Source organism: Rhinolophus hipposideros (assembly GCF_964194185.1).
Source record: "Rhinolophus hipposideros genome assembly, chromosome: 10".
NCBI lineage: Eukaryota > Metazoa > Chordata > Mammalia > Chiroptera > Rhinolophidae > Rhinolophus > Rhinolophus hipposideros.
In genome coordinates this window covers 47,635,129-47,654,591 of record NC_138056.1, presented here as the reverse complement: position 1 = coordinate 47,654,591, position 19,463 = coordinate 47,635,129, and the positions used below count along the sequence as shown (strand labels likewise).

General features: G+C 37.3%; 1 protein-coding gene across 1 annotated transcript in view; it reads right to left on the bottom strand.

Annotated features, from left to right (window-relative positions):
* Positions 1-19,463, bottom strand: part of MRPL48 (mitochondrial ribosomal protein L48) — a 55,939-nt gene that overhangs the window by 1,767 nt on the left and 34,709 nt on the right. The window contains exons 5-7 of the mRNA XM_081064987.1: positions 10,854-11,023; positions 2,192-2,294; positions 213-302 (exon numbers count right to left, since the gene is read on the bottom strand). Of these exons, the coding sequence (XP_080921113.1) occupies positions 213-302; positions 2,192-2,294; positions 10,854-11,023 (363 nt within the window). The remainder of the gene's footprint in view (positions 1-212; positions 303-2,191; positions 2,295-10,853; positions 11,024-19,463) is intronic.

Here is a 19,463-nt window from a genome sequence, read left to right as displayed (position 1 = left end):
AATTCAGCTTGTGGTTTGTAAAGCATAATCCCTGAAGAGCCAGTAATACCAGCCTGTACACATTTCCTGATTAGTATCTGGGCTGAATGATCCACATTTGTTTCTAAAACCAGTTTCTAAAATGATCCACATTTGTTTGTTTCTAGATATTCTTAACTGTATTTTGAGCACAGGTGGGCCACCAGGGGGCCTCTTCTCAAACTAGCACCTACCTCCTTCACTGACAGTTTGACTCCTTCAGGAAGATTGCTTTGGATTATTTCCAAGAAAATCTCTGCAAATGTAGCACTCAGATCGCTGATCTGCAAAAGGAAAGAAGGTACTGTAAGAGAGGCACTGAAAGCTGGGTGACTGGGAAGACGGCATGGGCTCAAACGTCAGCTCCAGCAGAGCTCGAGGTCCCTTGGATGGAGGCCTAATACCCAGAGCGGGTTTCAGAGCCCAGCCTCTACAGGATTTCTCTTGCTATCTGCCAAGGTGTCTGCTTGCTGAGATGGTCATGGCCAATATGTGCTCCTGTAGGCAGGGGATGTCATAACTGGACCAAAGAGGTTACCAAGTCCAGGATGACTTTTGATTCAACTCAGGTTAACCCACATAGGTCAGAACCTGATTGGGGTCGGATCCTGTGCTGAGAATCCAGAAGTGAATCAGACCTGTGGTGGAAGGGCATGGACGAGGCTGCAGAAACCCACTAGAGAAACACCTAAGGTCAAAGGAAGCTTCCAAAAGAGGTAACGTCTGGTGGTCTTGAAGAAAAACAGCAGTAAACTGGGAGAATTCAACAGTAGTGGGAGTTTTCAAGGCAGAGGAAACAGTATTAAGTAAAACGTGGAGGCATCGCACCGTACTAGGGACTTGAAACTAGTTCCGTGTGTGGGTAGTATGAATGAGGTATGAGAAGGAGAATCATGAAGGTGCTTAGATGCTGATCTAAAGAGTTCAAACTATCCTGTGGGCCTCAGTGGCAAGTTAGATCTGTCATAAGATGTATCTCAAATAATTTATTCCTGATAATAAAGAACCCAAAACTGTGTAAGTACTTTAATTATTTAAAAAATTAACATAGGTTTAAGGTGTTACTACCTTAACATTCCTCTCATTACCTTGCTGATATATTTCTTAAGTGGATCAAAAAAAGCCATGATGTCCATACATTGGAATATTATTTGGCAATAAAAAGGAATGAAGTACTGATACATGTGACCACATGGATGAACCTTGAAAACATGCTAAGTGAAAGAAGCCAGACATAAAAGGCCATATGTTGTACAATTCCAGTTAAATGAAATGTCCAGAAGAGGTCAAACCATAGAGGCGGAAAGTAGATTAGTAGTTCTAGGAGTTGGGGGGATGGGGAAAGAGGAGTGACTGTTAATGGATAGTTTCTTTTTGGGGTGATGAAAAATGTTCTAATAGTGATTGTGATGACGGTTGCATAACTGAATGTACTAAAAGTCATTTAATTGTACATTTCAAGTGGGTAAATTGTATTACATATGAATAAAACTGTTATTAAATATGGGGGTGATGTTAAGTGTAAATTTTTAATAGCTCTGGGCACTCATTTACTGTGGTTGTCACCCGTCTGTCTCTGCAGTGAAAAGACAGAGAAGCACTGCTAGAGCTCAAGGAAAGTCATTGAAGGTTTTACGCAGGAAAATGACATGATCGCATTAGTACGAGGGTAAAGCAAAGTTGATGGATCTGAAAGATTTTTAGGGGTAGAAGCTATTGAATTTGGTGAATAAATGGGTAGCAGAGAGCAAAGAAGTTCCAAGCATTAGGCTCAAAGGTGGGAGGATTATAGAAAAACAGGAACATCAGTCCCTCTAACTTGTTCTAGAAACACTGAATGTAGGGCACCTGTGGAACATCCCAGTGGAGAAGTGCAGTAGACACATGGATATCAGGTTTGAAGCTCTACCAAGAGATCAGGACGGGAGATATGTATCTGGGACTTGTCAGTATATAATGACGGTCACTGAGGCCAGGGGAATGAATGAGAACGCATAGAGGGCAGGTATCACATACGGAGAGAGAGAGAGCAATCAAGAACTGAGACCTGGAGAATGTCATCACTTAAAGGGCAGGCAAGAGGACGAGACAGGCATGGAAGGAGAAGGAAAAGTGGACAGAGAGAAGAAGCAGGAGAGGCAGATAAATTTCGAGTTTCTTCCAGAGTGCCTACCTGCACCACTCGCTCATGGGTGGTAAGAACTGAGTCCAGGAACATTTTGCTGCCTTGGTCCTGCAGTTGCAACACCTCCATGGTTTTGGTGGGCATGGCATAACTGTGGGAAGGAAGAGTCAGCAATGGTGAGGGTTCTCTTAAGCCAGCAGCACAACTTCAGTCAGGATGGTCCCTGAATACAGCCACTACTGCACACAGGGCTCCTGGAATGTAGGGCCGTTATCTGCAGCCAGAGCAAAGTCACCAGATCTCAAGTCTCCAGAAGTCTGCATTCCCTGAGGGGACGGACCAAGTCTAACGCCTTTCTGTATCCCCAATTTTGCCTAATATAACACTCTGAATAAAACCTGGTGATTTATAAGTATTTGCTGCTACGAAAGAACAGACAATTCTAAAAGAATCAGGCTCATACTGGAACAGCTATGTACGATGGCAGAGGGGTAGTAGACGAGGGGGGTTATCACTTTGTGAGGGGTGTAAATGTCTATTACGTTGCCTTGTACACCTGAAACTAATTTAAAAAAAAAATCATCCCTAAAATAATACACAAAAAAGAATCAAGCTCATTACTAGGTATGCTTTGGAGGCTCACTTTGGGTATTTCCTCTCTTTTTGGAGAAATGATGCCTGAAACCCAGTTGTTTTAAGGCAGAAATTCTCACCCTCAGCACTACTGACATTTTAGACCAGATATTTCTTTGTTGCAGGGGCCTGGCCTACACATCCTAACCTCTACCCATCAGATGCCAGCAGTTCTCCCCAAGTGACCATCAAAATGATCTCCAGACCACTGTTAAATGTCCCCAGGCTGAGAACCACTGTAGTAGAGTCAATGCTTACTATAATAAACTTTAGCAGATGTACATGCTTCAGTGAAGAGAAAACTGGACCTGGGGTCAAATCTTGGCTCTGCCACTTACTAGCAGTATTTACTCAGGCAAGTCACTTCCCCCTGTGCTTCCGTTTCTTCCTGTGTAAAGACGAAGGAGAGGCAGTCTAGGCCTGTATCAGTAGATTATGTGAGGATCAGGTATGGAGAGGAGATAGGACTGACGACTACACGGTAATATGTTAGTGTTGTGTTCATCTTAGGAAAAAGTTCCTCAAACTAAAGACAAATGGAATAATGGTAGCAGTAGAATTCCTGAGGTTTCATGCCACATGAAGCTTCGTTAATTAACAGCAGGGGGCACAGCCCTCTCCTGATGCACTGCTACAAAAGGAAGTTTCGTATAATGGAAAATGGATTAGAGACAGGACAGCCAGTCCTGGATTTAAATGTTGCTTCTGCCACTTATTACCTATTTGACGTTGGACAAACGAATTCAGTATTTTGAGTCTCAGATTCTTCAGCTATAAAATTAGGATACTACTACTTAGTTCATGGGGTTGTTGCAATGATTAAAAGAGATAAATTTGCCTCATATACTACCATGTTTCCCCCAAAATAAGACCGGGTCTTATATGTTTTGCTCCAGAAGACGCATTAGGGCTTATGTTCAGGGGATGTCCTCCTGAAAAATCATGCTAGGGCTTATTTTCTGGTTAGGTCTTATTTTCGGGGAAACATGGTATGCCTACAAATGCCAGTTCCCTTGCTCTTATAAACTGAGTAAAATGGCAGGTATTGCAAAACTCTTCCAGGCAGCCTCCCTAAATAATATTCCCTCTCATTTTTCAGCATCTCTGATTGCCTCTTCCAATTCAAATCTGGTAGTAACTTCCTTGCATGAAAAAAAATGACATATTCATAGACTTGTTATGGAATATCAAGTACAATAACTATAAAAGCTTTTAGGAAAGTAAAAAGCACTCTAAAGTGCTGTTTTTCTCTTTTGACATACTGCAGATAAGACTGACTAAAGTGAGAATTGTCAATTCCTGCCACTGAGCATACATTTTATTTTTCAATACTTTAGCACAATTTGTTCATTCATTCATTCAACAAACATTTACTGAGAGCCTGTTCTGTCCTAGGCACTCAGGTGGCCAATATGCAGCCTAAGCTTTAAAAGAGCTCGCTAAGAGTGTTTTGGACAGATAAGTAGACAAACATCTTCACTACAGTAAGACAGAGGCACAAATAGGTATGCACCAAGTATTATAGGGACGAGAGAGAGAGAGAGAGAGAGAGAGAGAGAGAGAGAGAGAGAGAGAGAGAGAGAGAGAGAGAGGGAGAGAGGGAGAGAGGGGTGGGGGCCTCAGGGAAGGCTTCATAGGTGAAGTAGTGCTTTATCAAGATGTAAAGAACAGAGATGTTTGCCAGAGGGCATTCCAAGAAAGTGCAGCCGTTACCTACAAAGGCAAGGAGGCAGGAGAGGCCCTCAAAGAGAACCAACAGAAAAAACAGACACAGTTTGATAAACACTGAGAACTCGGGTCATTTCAAAGTAGAATAGGTAAGAGTACAGGTAATTTTCCTTTAGTGTCTCTACTTTTCTGTACTTTCCAAATTTTCTACAATAAACATTACTTGGATGATCACATAGTGAAAACAGAAGGGAAGAAATGAAATAACTGAATTTCAAGAGTGTACCTAACATGACAAAATAATGCTACCTTTTGGGGGTGCTGCCTGAAATGGGACAGAAGGGAGCCTGCTGGGGTGCTAGGGAACTTAGATCTGTGGACTCTACTATATATGTTACACCTACACTTTAAACAATGTAAGTGGATTGAAAAAATGAAATGAGTGGCACACAGTGATGCTTTTTACTCTCCACAGAGCAGGGGTCTAGATCAGCTTAGAAGCTTCTCCCAAATGAGTAAGATTTCCATCCCTCCAGGCAATAGCTCAGCAAAGGAGGCAGGTAGATTAAGGGACTGAGTAAGAGGCCCCTTCCTCTCCAGGGTGAGTTGCAGCTGCAGCAATGCAGACCATTTATAGAACAAAAGCCAGCACCACTGCTCCCTCGCCCAATGCCATCTCAAGGTCAGAGCCCTTCCCCCACTCCCAGAGGGAAAAAAGGATCATGATGAAATGAAAATCAGTAGAAAATAAAATCATTTCAGCTCTGAAAAGCTGGGCAGTGAGAATGCCTAGCAATACGATGGTCTGAAAGAAAAAAAACCTCAATGCAGAGAAGTGAGTTGATGAAAACAAACATCTCTTTATGCTCTGTGCTATTTGGAGCAAAGAGCCATGAAAGAGGCAAAAAGCAGCACATCATTTTGCTGTGCTAGGAATCATGTCCATACCTATTGGAACTCAATCCAAGTCAACAAATATTTATTCAGTACCTACTATGTGTCAGGTACCAGGCAAGGTTGTAAGGTTAGACTGCTGATGAAGACAAATAATCCTTGCCTTACAGATCTTAGACTCTAATAAGGAAGATCAATGAAAGGTTAAGTAATTACAAGAGTTAAGAAATGAGTGCTATGACAGGGAAGTTATGTAACCTTCACTTCTACTAAATATATAACATAGGACCTAACTTAATGAGGGTATCTGAAGAAGTGACATTGAAGATGAAACCTAAGGAAAAAAATAGGGGTTAGTTAAATGAAGGGGAAAGAGCATTATCAGCTCTAGAGAGCATATGCAAAGGTTCTTAGGTAGGAAGGGACAAAAACAAAGCCAGTGTAATTGGAGGGAGAGGGAGAGGGAATTATGAGTGAAGGCAAGAGAGGAAAGCCCAGGCCGTGGGGCACCTAGTAAGCCATGCGAGGAACTTTAATTTTGATCCTAAAGGAATGGGAAGCCATGGAAGGGTTTCAAGCACTCGGGTGACATGATCATATTTCCATTCTAGAAAGATCACACTGAAAACTGTGTGGAGAACCAGTTAGGAGGAACTGAGAATTACAAAAAAAAAAAAAAAAGTGACCTTGCCATTTATTAGGTGTATGACTATAGGCAAGCTTTAATAAATAATAATAATAATAATAATGATAATAATAATGGCAGCCAAGATTTGCTGAGAGCTGTTGTAAGCACTTTAAATATATTAATTCCCTTAATTTTTACTATAGCCTTTTTAAGTAGGTACTTTTATTAACCCCATTATACAGATGAGAAAACTTAAACACAAAGGGTTTAAGTAAACTGCCCAAGGCCACACAATAAGAATGCAGCAAAGCAAGAGTAAAACACAGGCAGTCTGGCTCCAGAGTCAAGCTTTGATTCACGATGTACAAAGCGCTTGTTTGAGTTATATAACTTGTTTTGAATTATACAAAAAAAGTACTTAGCAGAGCGGCTGGCTGATAGTACATGCTCAACAAATGCTATTGCCTTCCTGTCTTTGCTCAAATGCAGTCAAAGCTTTTGATAGCCAGGTTTAAAAACAGCACCTTTTAAAAAGTCCTTCTGAAAATTTAAAACACTAGATCCACTGTAGGTATGATAACATTCTGTGAATGACATTTAATGCCTCTTTGCCACCACAACCTCTGAGAAGCTTCCCCTAATTCCTGCCAGCTGAAAAAAAGAAATCTCTTCATTATTAATGATTATTTAGAGTGTTACAATGTGCCAGTCTCTCTGTTAAGTGCTATCACATACTATCTTATTTAATTTTCAGAACTCAAAGAAATTAGAAAATCATCATCCCCATTATACAGATGAGGAAACTGAGGTTCAGAATTTCCAAGGTCATACTGCCAATAGCTGGTAGAACGAGAATACAAATCAGGAAGTTTGATTCTAGATCTTGTACTCTGTTACTCAAAAGTGTGGTCATAGATAAGCTGCTGGTGAGCACACTGTTTGGTATCAATCCAGGACAAGATAAGGAGTATGCAACAGTGACGAAATACACTATTTAATTCAGCCAACATTTTTTTTTCAACAGCAAGACTTTCTTGATGAAGGAAGTAAAGCATTAATGCACATTTTGGCATCAGCTTGCGATATCTTTGTGGAGCGGTACTTTGAGAAGCAGTGCTCTAACTTATTATATTACTCTGCCTCCTTGAACTGACACTGCACTTTATTTTTCACTACCACCTTGCACATTATGTTATAATTATTCCTGTGTGTGTTTGTGTGCCTGCATATACATACACACTCCCTGAAATCAGGGCTATTCACCTTCGTATCCTCTAGTCAGAATGTCTAGTAAAATGCCAACTACATAGCAAGAAGAGGCTCAATCAATAGTTTTTAATTAATTAATAATTAAAAGCAGCCATTAAACTTTAGGAAATGTATACCACACAAACGGACTGTATAATCATATTCAAGAACCTGTCATTCTTTCAACAGTGGCTTAATGTCCCCCAGGTGGCAGGAAGACCCTCGGCTGGGTGCTGACAAAATAGAGCACAGTCTCTGCCTAGACAGTGAGGAGGGGAGCCGACACAAGAATAGATCATTATAGCCCAAAGCACTAAGTGACATGACAGAGGTATATGCCAAGTGCTCAAAGAGCAACCAACTCTCTGGGGCATCAGGAAAAGATAAAACACATCTTTAGGCCTGAAACAATTGAAGTACTATCAGCAGTAAGAGCTAAAATCACACCTTATTATCCAATCTTCCAAATAGCACATTTAGCACAGTTATACTCTAAGTTATAAAGGTTCAAAAGTTCACATTTGGCTTGAGGACTTAAAATAAGACCCTATGTGATTAAAAATACTGGAAGAGGCAGAAATGGCTTAAATCCAGGCCACTTACTAGTTATGTGTTTTTTGGCCATTCTGAGCCTTGGTTTCCTTATCTGTACACTGGGAATATACTAATATCTATCTAGTGAGGAAGAAAGTAGAATTTTTGCCATATCCACATACTAGGCCATGTATTATCTTGTCACAGTGACAAACCAATCAAAATATCATTATATTTATTAAATATTTTTCTTTAAATCCACTCACTTATCACTTCTCGGCCTTTTGGCTAAGATCAAGTGTAAATCCACTCACTTAAAAATTAATTTAAAAAGAAACTTGAGATGTGGAGCAATTGGAACTCCTGTTTCTGATGAGAGAAAAAAATGTACAGCCACTTTGGAAAACAGTTTGGCAGTCTCCTATAAATTTAAACATACACTACACTTACCATTTGACCCAGCAATCGCACTTCTAGTAAACTTATGTTTTCACAAAAACCTGTATGTGTTTATAGTGGCTTTATTCATAATTGTCAAAAACTGGAAACAACACAAATGTCCATCAGCTGGTGAATGGATAAACAAGCATATATCCATTCAGTGAAATGCTCATCAGCAACAAAAAGGAACAAATGACTTGATACTGGCAACATGGATGAATCTCAAATACATTATCCTAAGTGAAAGAAGCCAGACTCACAGGGAAAAATACTGTCTGATTCCACTTATATGACCTTCTGGAAAAGGCAAAACTATAGGGACAAAAAACTAGATCAGTAGTTGCCAGGGACTGGGGATAGGAGGAGGGATTGACTACAAAGTCAGGAGGGAACTTCTTAGGATGATGGAAATGTTCTAGATCTTTATTATGATGGTATTTACTGTGTGCATTTGTCCAAATTCATAGAAACTGTTCACTAAAAGTGTGAATTTTTACTGAATGTAAATTATATCTTGTTAATTATATCTTGACTTTATATTACTATAAATGGAAAACCAGTATGAGCGGTCACGAATAAAAAGTAGTTAAAAATAAATACAATGAAGACAAAAAAAAATGTTATAAAATTCTAGCTGGATACTAGTGCTAGCAAAGATTCTGAGCCAGAGGTCCCTTCTCTGTTGTAAATATTAGGAAGTGCTAGAGTGATGTCAAGGACATACCAGAACCACCTGAAGAATTTCTCCTTGACAGAATTAGGTTAAATGAGAATTGAAAGGGGATGAAATTTCTCACCCTCTGATTCCATATTATTTAAAGCAAATCACAGGGCATTCCACACTTTCTGAAACACTGAGATAAGATATGTGAAGTGCCTGGCCTGGAATAGGTGGTTATAAATTTTAGGTCTCCTCCATTACAGTTTTCCAACAAAACCATAGAGTAAATGAAAAGCAGAACAGGCAAAGAATATCTAAATAAATGGGGGGAGAGAAACCATATTAATGGATCTGGGGAATTAAAATATATAAAATGTCAATTCTCAAATTGATCTACAGATTCAAAACAATTCCAACAAAATTCTATCAGGCTGCTTTCTGTAGAAATCAACAAACTAACTCTAAAATTTCTGTGAAAAACCAAAGGACCTAGACTAGCCAAAATAATTTTGAAAAAGAACAAATTTGTAGTTTCAGTAATCAAGCTACAGTAATCAAAATAGTGTGGTATTGATGTAAGCACAGATATATAAATCAATGTATAGATTTAGGGTATAAATCACTGTATAAATGTATACAATGTATAAATCACTGTATAGAATAGAGTACAGAAATAGACCTATACATACATGCTTAATTGACTTTCAAAAGGTGCTAAGACAATTCAGTGGAGAAAGAAAATCTTTTTAACAAATGGTGCTCGACCAATTGGATACCTATATAGGAAAAAACAAACAAAACCAAAACAACTTAGACCCACATTTCATACCATATATGAGAATAACTCAAAATGATCGCAGACCTAAATGTAAAACTTAAAATTATAGAATTTCTAGAAGAAAACATAGGAGAATATCTTTGTGATCTGGGTTAGGTAAAGATTTCTTAGATATGACACCAAAAAGCATGAACAATAAATAAATAAATAATTGATAAATTGAACTTTATCAAACTTAAACTTCTGCTCTCCAAAAGACTCAGATAAGAAGATGACCAGATAAATCATACACAGGGAGAAAATACTTGCAAAACACATACTGAAAAAAAAATTAGTATCCAAAAATAAATTTTAAAAACTTTAATAACTCAGTCATTTAAAAAAAACCCCAATTTTAAAAATAGACAAAAGATTTGAATATGTCATCAAAGATGATATGCAGAAGGCAAATAAGCACATGAAAAGATGTTCAACATCATTATTTATTAGGGAAATGAAAATTAAAATCACTATGAGATACCACTATAAATCTATTAGAATAGCTTTTTAAAAATTTGATAATACCAAGTGCTGACCAGGGTAAAGAGTTACTGGAACTCTGTTACGTTGCTGGTGGGAATACAAAATGGTGCAGCCACTTTGGAAAACAGTTTTGTGGTTTCTTACGAAGTTAAACATACATTCACCATACAACCCAAAATCCTAGTCTTAGGTATCCAAGAGAAGACATATGATATGACCCACACAACCTGTATGAAAATGATTATAGCAGCTTTATTCATAACCAATAAATTGGAAACAATCCAAATGTACATCAACTGGTAAATGGATAAGCCAGTTAAGGTCCACCATTTAATGGAATACTGCTCAGTAATCAAATACTTGCAAGAACAAGGATGAATTTTAAAGGCATTGTGCTGAGTGAAAGAGGCCAGACGCAAACAACTACATTCTGTATGACTCTACTTCCAGCATGTTCTGGAGAACTTTACAAAACAGAGACAGAAAATCAATTGGTGGTTTGCCAAGGACTTGAGGGGGATGGGAGGAGACTGACTACACCTGGGCACTAGGGAAATTTTGGGGTTAATAGAACTGTTCTATATTTAGATTGTGGTAAACTATATCCGTAAAAAGGCTGAATTTTACAACATGTGAATTATATCTCAAAACTTCATTTAAGAACAAAACTGAGCATGCTACCGACACCAAGAACATTTCATACCTTTCCTCGACTTTAATGGAGAGACGATTGCAGAGATTGTGAACATATTGGGCATAACTCTCTGCCAGGGCCATGTCATATGCAGTTAGGTGAATGTTTAAAACCCCATATTCATAATCTGTCCCCAAATTAATGGGTCTCACTTCCACTTTTGCCTTCTTCTTCTTGGGCTGAAGAGGAAACAAAAAGAGAAAGAAGAAAAATCAAAGTATTATACAAGAAATTCTAATCATACCATCTTGATATTTGAAAAAAAATATCAATCTTTCATATAAACCTGTTTGCTATTTTTCTCTCAGGTTACCATAACTGCAAAATGAACTTCTCCTGGGAAGGAATGTGCAGCTCCCCTTGCAGTCTGGGCTGTGGCACAACCGATGAAAGGAGAGGGAATATTGAATACAAGTGACTGGGTCCTGCAATGAATTTGTTTTGAGACTCGCCTCCCATCCTGGCCCTCAGTTTCCCAATTTTTAAATTGATGGGGCTATACTAGATAGCAGATTCTTAATCTAAAACCCATAAAGGAATTTCACAGGGTCTATCAACCCCAACATTTATGTGCAAAATTTTACATGTGCACATTTTTCTGAGAGAGTCCTTAGCTTTCGTCAGAATCTTAAAGAAATCAATTGCAAGGAAACTCAGTACTCTTCCAGCCCTCCTAGCTTTAAAATTCTGTAATTATTTCGACAGTCTTCCTTTTAAGAATTGAGAAGTAGAAATAAAATTTTTTTCTACTTGTACCTTTCATGTAAAGTATTGCTTTACTACATATCAACTTGTGCAAGCTGCTGTTAAAAAGTTAAAATGAAGCCCGGAAAAAGAGATATTTAATACAACATATATCAGGGTCAAGGAAGTTTCTCAACTGGAAATGATCAAACTTAAATCCCCATCAAGAGGGAGGACTTGTTAAATAAATCATGGAACATCCATAAGATAGCACATTATGCAGCTGTAGAAAGGAGTAAGGACCTTCCTTATGTACTGATATGGAAAGGTCTTTAAAATAAATGATAAAGCAAACTGTACAATAATGTGTTCAGAATATTATCATACATTTAAAAAGGGTAGGTATGCCATACATTAAAAAAAACAACAGGTGTGTGTGTGTGTGTGTGTGTGTGTGTGTGTGTGTTTGCTTGTATATCCAAAAAAATATCTCTAAAAGGATGCACAAAAATACTTACATCATTGGCTGCCTGTGAGAGAACTGGACGGCTGCTGGGTCACAGAGGTGGAAAGGAGACCTTTTAACTATTTCCCTTTTATATTTTTGAATTTTCAATAATGTGAATCTTTTATCAATTTAAAATTAGAATCTCAAAATCCATGTTTTAAAATAAATTTAGTAAAAATTTTATTGCAATAGAATATTCATACTGAAAAAATGCATAGGTACACAACTCGATGAATTTTCACCTATATAATCAGTATCCTGAACAAGAAATAAACCAGCACCAAGACTCCAAAAGTCTCCTGACCCCCAAATTGGTAACCACTATTCTGATTTCTAAAACTATAGGATTATAGTGCCTGTTTTTGAAATTCACAAAAATGGAGTAATACACTATGTTCTCTTTTGTGCCTGGCTTCTTTCATTCATTATAAAATGCATCATTTATTAGGTGAAACAACAGTTCTTTCCTTCTTATTGCTCTGGTAGTCTATTGTATAAATATGCTGCAATTTATTTATCATTTTTACTGCTGGTGGAAATTTGGGTTGTTTTCAGTGTGGGCCATTATGAGTAGTATTGCTATGTTCTCGTATGTATCTTTCAGTGAACATATGTGTGCATTTCTGTTGAGGATCTACCCAAAACCTGAACTACTGTGTTATAGAGTATGCATGTGTTCATCTTTCATAAATACTCTCAGTTTTGCAAAGTGGTTTCCAATTTAGACTTCCACCAGCCTAAGTGAGTTCTTGTTGTCCAATGTTTTTGTGAACACTCACAACTTAGTATAGTCAGCTATTCTGGTTTGTTTGTTTTAGCCATTCTGGTTGGTATGAAATGGTAATGAATTGGGGTTTTAACTTCCATTTCCTTTAAGTCTACTGAGCCTGAGCACCTTCCATGTTTCCTAACCACTTGGATGTCCTCTTTTGTAACCTGCCTATTCAAGTATTTTGCCCATTTTTTAGATTGGATCATCGGCCTTTTTCTTACCGATTTGAACAGGTTCTTTCTATAATATATTCTTGACATGATTCTTTGTTAAATACCGGGGGTGCCAAAAAATATATACAAGTAGACACTTTGGTCAGCATTGCTCAAGCAGTAGTTAGCCATAATCAGAAGTGTCTGGACGCTGATGGTAACCACTTTGAGCACCTCTTGTAATTGCAGAAGTCAAATGTGACTTGTATTCATCTTTTGTTATCCGTATGTATTATTACAATTTTAATACTCGTTTTTCCTTTCTTAAAATGTGTATAATTTTTTGGCACTCTCTGTATACATGCTGCAAATATCTTCTCCCTCTCTGTAGCTTCCCTTTTCACTTTTTAATTTTTTTTAAGTTTATTGGGGTGACAATTGTTAGTAAAGTTACATAGATTTCAGGTGTACAATTCTGTAATATATTATCTATATCTCACATTGTGTGTTCACCACTCAGACTCAGTTCTCTTTCCATCACCATATATTTGATCCTTTTACCCTCATCTCCCACCTCCCAACCCCCTTACCCTCTGGTAATCCCTAAACTATTGTCTGTGTCTATGAGTTTTTGTTCTTTCAGTTGTTTGTCTTGTTCTTTTGCTGTTTTCGGTTTATATACCACATATCAGTGAAATCATATGGTTCTCTACTTTTTCTGTCTGACTTATTTCGCTTAGCATTATATTCTCAAGATCCATCCATGTTGTCACAAATGTTCCTATTTCATCTTTTCTTACCGCCAAATAGTATTCCATTGTGTACATATACCACAACTTCTTTATCCATTCATCTATGGAAGGAAGTTTTGGTTGTTTCCATGTCTTGGCCACCATAAATAAAGCTGCAATGAACATTGGAGCACATGTGTCTTTATGGATAAATGTTTCCAGATTTTTTTGGTAGATACCCAGGAGAGGGATTGCTGGATCATATGATGATTCTACTTGTAATTTTTTGAGGAACCTCCACACTGCCTTTCATACCGGCTGCACCAGTCTGCATTCCCACCAACAGTGTATGAAGGTTCCTTTTTCTCCACAGCCTCTCCAACACTCCTTACTATTTGTCTTGTTGATGATAGTGGTTTTTATTTGCATTTCTCATGATTAGTGATGTTGAACATTTTTTCATATGTCTATTTGATATTTGTATGTCCTCTTTGGAGAAATGTCTCTTCAGGTCCTCTGCCCATTTTTCAATGTTTGTTTTTTTTTTGCTGTTGAGTTGTATGAGTTCTTTGTATATTTTGGATATTAGCCCCTTAACAGAAGCACTGTTTGCAAAAATCTTCTCCCATTCAGTTGGTTGCCTCTTTATTTTGTCAATGGTTTCTTTTTGCTGTGCAGAAGCTTTTAAGTTTGATATAGTCCCATTCATTTATTCTAGTGTTTACTTCCCTTGCTGTTGGAGTCAAATTCATAAAATGCTCTTTGAACCCAAGGTCCATAAATTTAGTACCTGTTTTCTTCTATGCAGTGTATTGTTTCAGGTCTTACACTTAAGTCTTTGATCCATTTTGAATTAATTTTGGTACGTGGTGACAGATAGCAGTCCAGTTTTATTCTTGTGCACATGGCTATCCAATTCTGCCAGCACTATTTATTAAAGAGGCTGTCTTTTCTCCAGTGTATGTTTTTTGCTTCTTTGTCAAAAATTATCTGTCCGTATTTATGTGGGTTTATTTCTGGGTTCTCAGTTCTATTCCATTGGTCTATGTGTCTGTTTTTCTGCCAGTACCATGCTGTTTTGATTATTGTAGCCCTGTAGTATAAGCTAAAGTCAGGGAGTGTGATACCTCCAGTATTGTTCTTTTTTCTTAAGATTGCTTTGGCTATTCGGGGTCTTTTGTGGTTTCATAGAAATCTGATGATTGTTCTGTATCTTTAAAAAATGCCATTGGGATTTTGATGGGGATTGCATTAAATCTGTGTATTGCTTTGGGTAATACAGCCATTTTAACTATGTGGACTCTTCCAATCCATGAGCACGGAATGTCTTTCCATTTCTTTGTGTCTTCTTCAGTTTCTTTTAAAAATGTCTTAGTTTTCAGCGTATAGGTCTTTCACATCCTTGGTTAAGTTTATTCCTAGGTATTTTATTCTTTTTGTTGCAATTGCAAAATAAATTGTTTTTTTATTTCTTTTTCTGAGATTTCATTGTTAGTATATAGGAATGCAATGGACTTTTGTATGTTGGTTTTGTAGCAAGAAACTTTACTGTATTCATTGATTCTTTCTAATAGCTTTTTGGTGGAGTCTTTAGGGTTTTCTATATATAGCATCATGTCATCTGCAAAGAGTGACAGTTTAACTTCTTCATTCCCAATTTGGATACCTTGTATTTCTTTCTCTTGCCTGACTGCTCTGGCGAGGACTTCCAGAGCAATCAAGCAGAGCTGGTAGGGGACAGCCCTGGCATGTTCCTGAACATAGAGCAAAGGGCTTCAGTTTTTCACCGTTAATTATATTAGCTGAGGATTTGTCACATATGGCCTTTATTATGTTAAGGTGTTTTCCTTTTATACCTACTTTATTAAGTGGTTTAATCATAAATGGATGTTGTATCTTGTCAAACGCTTTTTCTGCATCAATTGATGTAATCATATGATTTTTGTCCTGTTTTGTTTATGTGATGTATCACATTGATGGATTTGCATATGTTGACCCATCCTTGTGCCCCTGGCATAAAACCCACTTGGTTGTGATGAATAATCGTTTTAATGTATTGTTGCATTCTATTTGCTAGAATTTTGTATAGGATTTTTGCATCTGTATTCATCAGAGATACTGGTCTGTAGTTTTCTTTTTTTGTGTTATCCTTACCAGGTTTTGGTATCAGGGTAATGTTGGCCTCATAATATGAGTTAGGGAATCTTGTCTCTTCTCCAATTTTGGGGAACAGTTTGAGTAGGACAGGTATTAGATCCTCTTTGAAGGTTTGGAAGAATTCACTAGTGAAGCCATCTGGTCCCGGATTTTTGCTTTTGGGAAGGTTTCAGATGACTTATTCAATTTCCTTACTGGTGATTGGCCTATTTAGATTTTCCATTTCTTCATGATTCAGCCTAGGAAGGCTACATGTTTCTAAGAACTTGTCCATTTCTCCTAGGTTATTGAATTGGTGGCATACAGTCCTTCATCGTGTTCTTGGATGATCCTTTGTATTTCTGTGGCATCCGTGATAACTTCTCCTCTTTCATCTCTGATTTTGTTTATTAGTGTCCTTTCTCTTTTTATCTTAGTGAGTCTAGCCAAGGGTTTGTCAATTTTGTTAATCTTTTCAAAGAACCAGCTCTTTGTCACATTAATTTCTCCTATTGTCTTTTTGTTCTCTATTTCATTTAGTTCTGCTCTGATTTTTACTATTTCCTTTCTTCTGCTGACCTTGGGTTTCATTTGTCCTTTTCTATTTTCTAGTTCGTTAAGGTGTAACATGAGGTTATTTATTTGGGATTTTTCTTGTTTCTTGAGATAGACCTGTAATGATATAAAGTTCCCTCTGAAAACTGCTTTGGCTGCATCCCAAAAATTTTGGTAGGATGTATTTTCATCCTCATTTGTTTCTATTGTCTTTTGATCTTTCCTCTTATTTCTTCTTTGACCCACTCGTTCTTTAAAAGTATGTTGTTTAATCTCCACGTATTTGTGGTTTCTTCTGCTTTCTCTTTGCAGTTGATATCCAATTTGAACGCCTTGTTATCAGAGAATATGCTTGGTATGATTTCCACCTTCTTAAATTTGCTCAGGCTAGTTTTATGTCCCAATACATGGTCTATCCTTGAGAATGTTCCACGTACACTAGAGAAAAATGTATAGTCTGATGTTTTAGGATGAAGTGCTCTATATATGTCAGTTATGTCCATTTCATCTAATGTGTCATTTAGGGCACCTATTTCATTATTTATTTGCTGTTTGGATGATCTATCCATAGCTGTCAATGATGAATCTAAGTCCCCTAGTATAATTATGTTTTGGTCAATTTCTCCCTTTAGTTCTGTTAGTAGTTGCTTGGTATATTTCGGTGCTCCCTGATTGAGGGCATAAATATTGATGACTGTTATGTCTTCTTGTTGTATAGTCCCCTTTATCATTATGAAATGTCCATCTTTGTCTCTTGTTACCTTTTTTATCCTGAAGTCTGTTTCATGTGATATCAGTATGGCTATACCTGATTTTTTCGAAATACCATTTGCTTGGAGTGTCAATTTCCACCCTTTCACTTTGAGTCTATGTTTGTCCTTTAGCTGATATGTGTCTCTTGGAGGCAGCATATGGTTGGGTTTAGTTGTTTGATCCAATCTGCTACTCTGCCTTTTTAATGGTGAGTTCAGTCTATTTACATTTAGGGTGATTATTGATATGCGAGAGGATTTCCTGTCATTCTAGCTTTAGTTTTCTGGTAAGGCTGTGTCTCCATTGTTTCTTTGCCTTTTTTTGTTGTCTATTATTTCTGTGTGGTGGTATTCTATGATTTATCCCTGTGTTTCTTCTTTTTTTATTACAGTATATATTTCAGTTCTCAATTTTTTTTTAGTGGTTACCATTAAGTTTATGTAAAAGAAACTTTGATATTTATAGAGTATTCCATTTTCTTTAGCCTGCTTACTTTTTCCATCCCCATATTCCAGTTCAGGCCTTTACTCTCCCCCCTTTTATGTTTTGGTTGCCACAAATTATCCCTATTGATGTTGGTCGAATAGCTTCCTTCAGTATTTCTTGTAGTGCAGGTCGTGTTAGAAAATTCCCTCAGCTTCTGTATGTCTGGAAATGTCTTTATTTCTCCTTCATATCTAAAGGATATCTTTGCTGGATATATTATTCTTGGCTCATAATTTCTCTCTTTTAATAATCTGAATATTTGGTTCCACTCTCTCCTGGCTTGTAGAGTTTCTGCTGAAAAATCTGATGATATTCTAATGGCCTTTCCATTCTAGGTTACTGTCTTTGCCCTGGTGCCTCGAGGATTCTTTTCTTTGTCATTGATTTTTGACAGCTTCAATACAGTGTGCCTTAGAGAAGGCCTGTTGGGTTGAGGTAATTAGGTGTCCTATTTGCTTCTTGGATTCAAGGATCCAGTTCTTTCCACAAGTTTGGGAAGTTCTCGACTATTTGTTTGAATATACTCTCTGTTCTCTTCTCTCTTTCTTTTCATTCTGGTATGCCCATTATTCTTATATATGCTCTTTCTGATTGCTCTTTCTTATATTTCTTATATTGCTCTTTCGATGTTCGATGTGACTGATTCTTTCCTCCATGTGGTCAACTCTACTACCTAAGCTGGCTATTTCATTCTTCATTTCTTTTATTGAGATCTTAAACTCCAGAAATTCTACTTGGTTCTTTTTTAAAATTTTAATCTCTTTGTAAAATGTTCATTTTGTTCTTTGGTTGTGTTTCTGAGTTCATTAAACTGCCTGTCTGTGTTTTCTTGCATCTCATTGAGTTTTTTAAGAACTGCAATCTTGAATTCTCTGTCATTTAAGTCACATATTTCCACATCTTTAAGTTCATTTTCTGGAGACTTTTCATTTCCTTTCTGAGCTGTATTGTTGCCTTGGTTATTCATGGCAATTAATGATTTATTATTTCTCTTCCTAGACATCTATAGGAGTGGGTTGTGCAACAGGTTGATAGAAAGAGGTCTTCCTTTTGTTTTCCAGTAGGTGTTGGTAGAATGTTTTATTTTCTCTCCGACTGCAGCCTTTTATTCTCTCACACTGTAGTGTTATGTTTTCTCTGCACTATTCCGGCTTCTCACACAATGGGGGGATTCCCTGGAAGGCGGGCTTCTCTTTCTGTGAACAGTTTGCCTGTTACAGGGTACCGTCTCTGGGAGGGATGTGGAGAGCTCCTGAAGTTCCAAAGCTCTTCCTGCATCAGATTCAGAGCCCATGTGTTTCAGCAACTCTGTATACACCTTTAGATGATTTCAGTAGTGAGCTTCTTAGTCTTGCCTGTCTGCTGCACCGGGAGTCCTTTGTGGAGTTTATAGCTGTTCAATTTTTTGTAAATTCCAGGAGAGATTTCAAGAGGCTTAAATCACGCTGCCATTTTTTTGATGTCAGCTATTATACTGCCTCTTTTCACCTTTTTAAAAAAATTTATTGGAGTGACAATTGTTAGTAAAATTACATAGATTTCAGGTGTACAATTCTGTATTACATCATCTATAAATCCCATTGTGTGTTCACCACCTAGAGTCAGCTCTTTTCACTTTTTAATGGTGCATTCTGATGAACAGAAGCTCTTCTTTTTAATGTAAATCAACTTATTCTTTCTTTTATGGTTGTATTGATTTTTGTGTCTTATTTAGGAAATCTTCATTTACCTTAAGATCATGAAGTTATTCCTGTATGTCATCTTCTAATAGTTTGATTATTTTAACATTTAACATTTAGATCTACAAACCATTTTCAAGTGATTTTTGTGTATAGTTTGAAA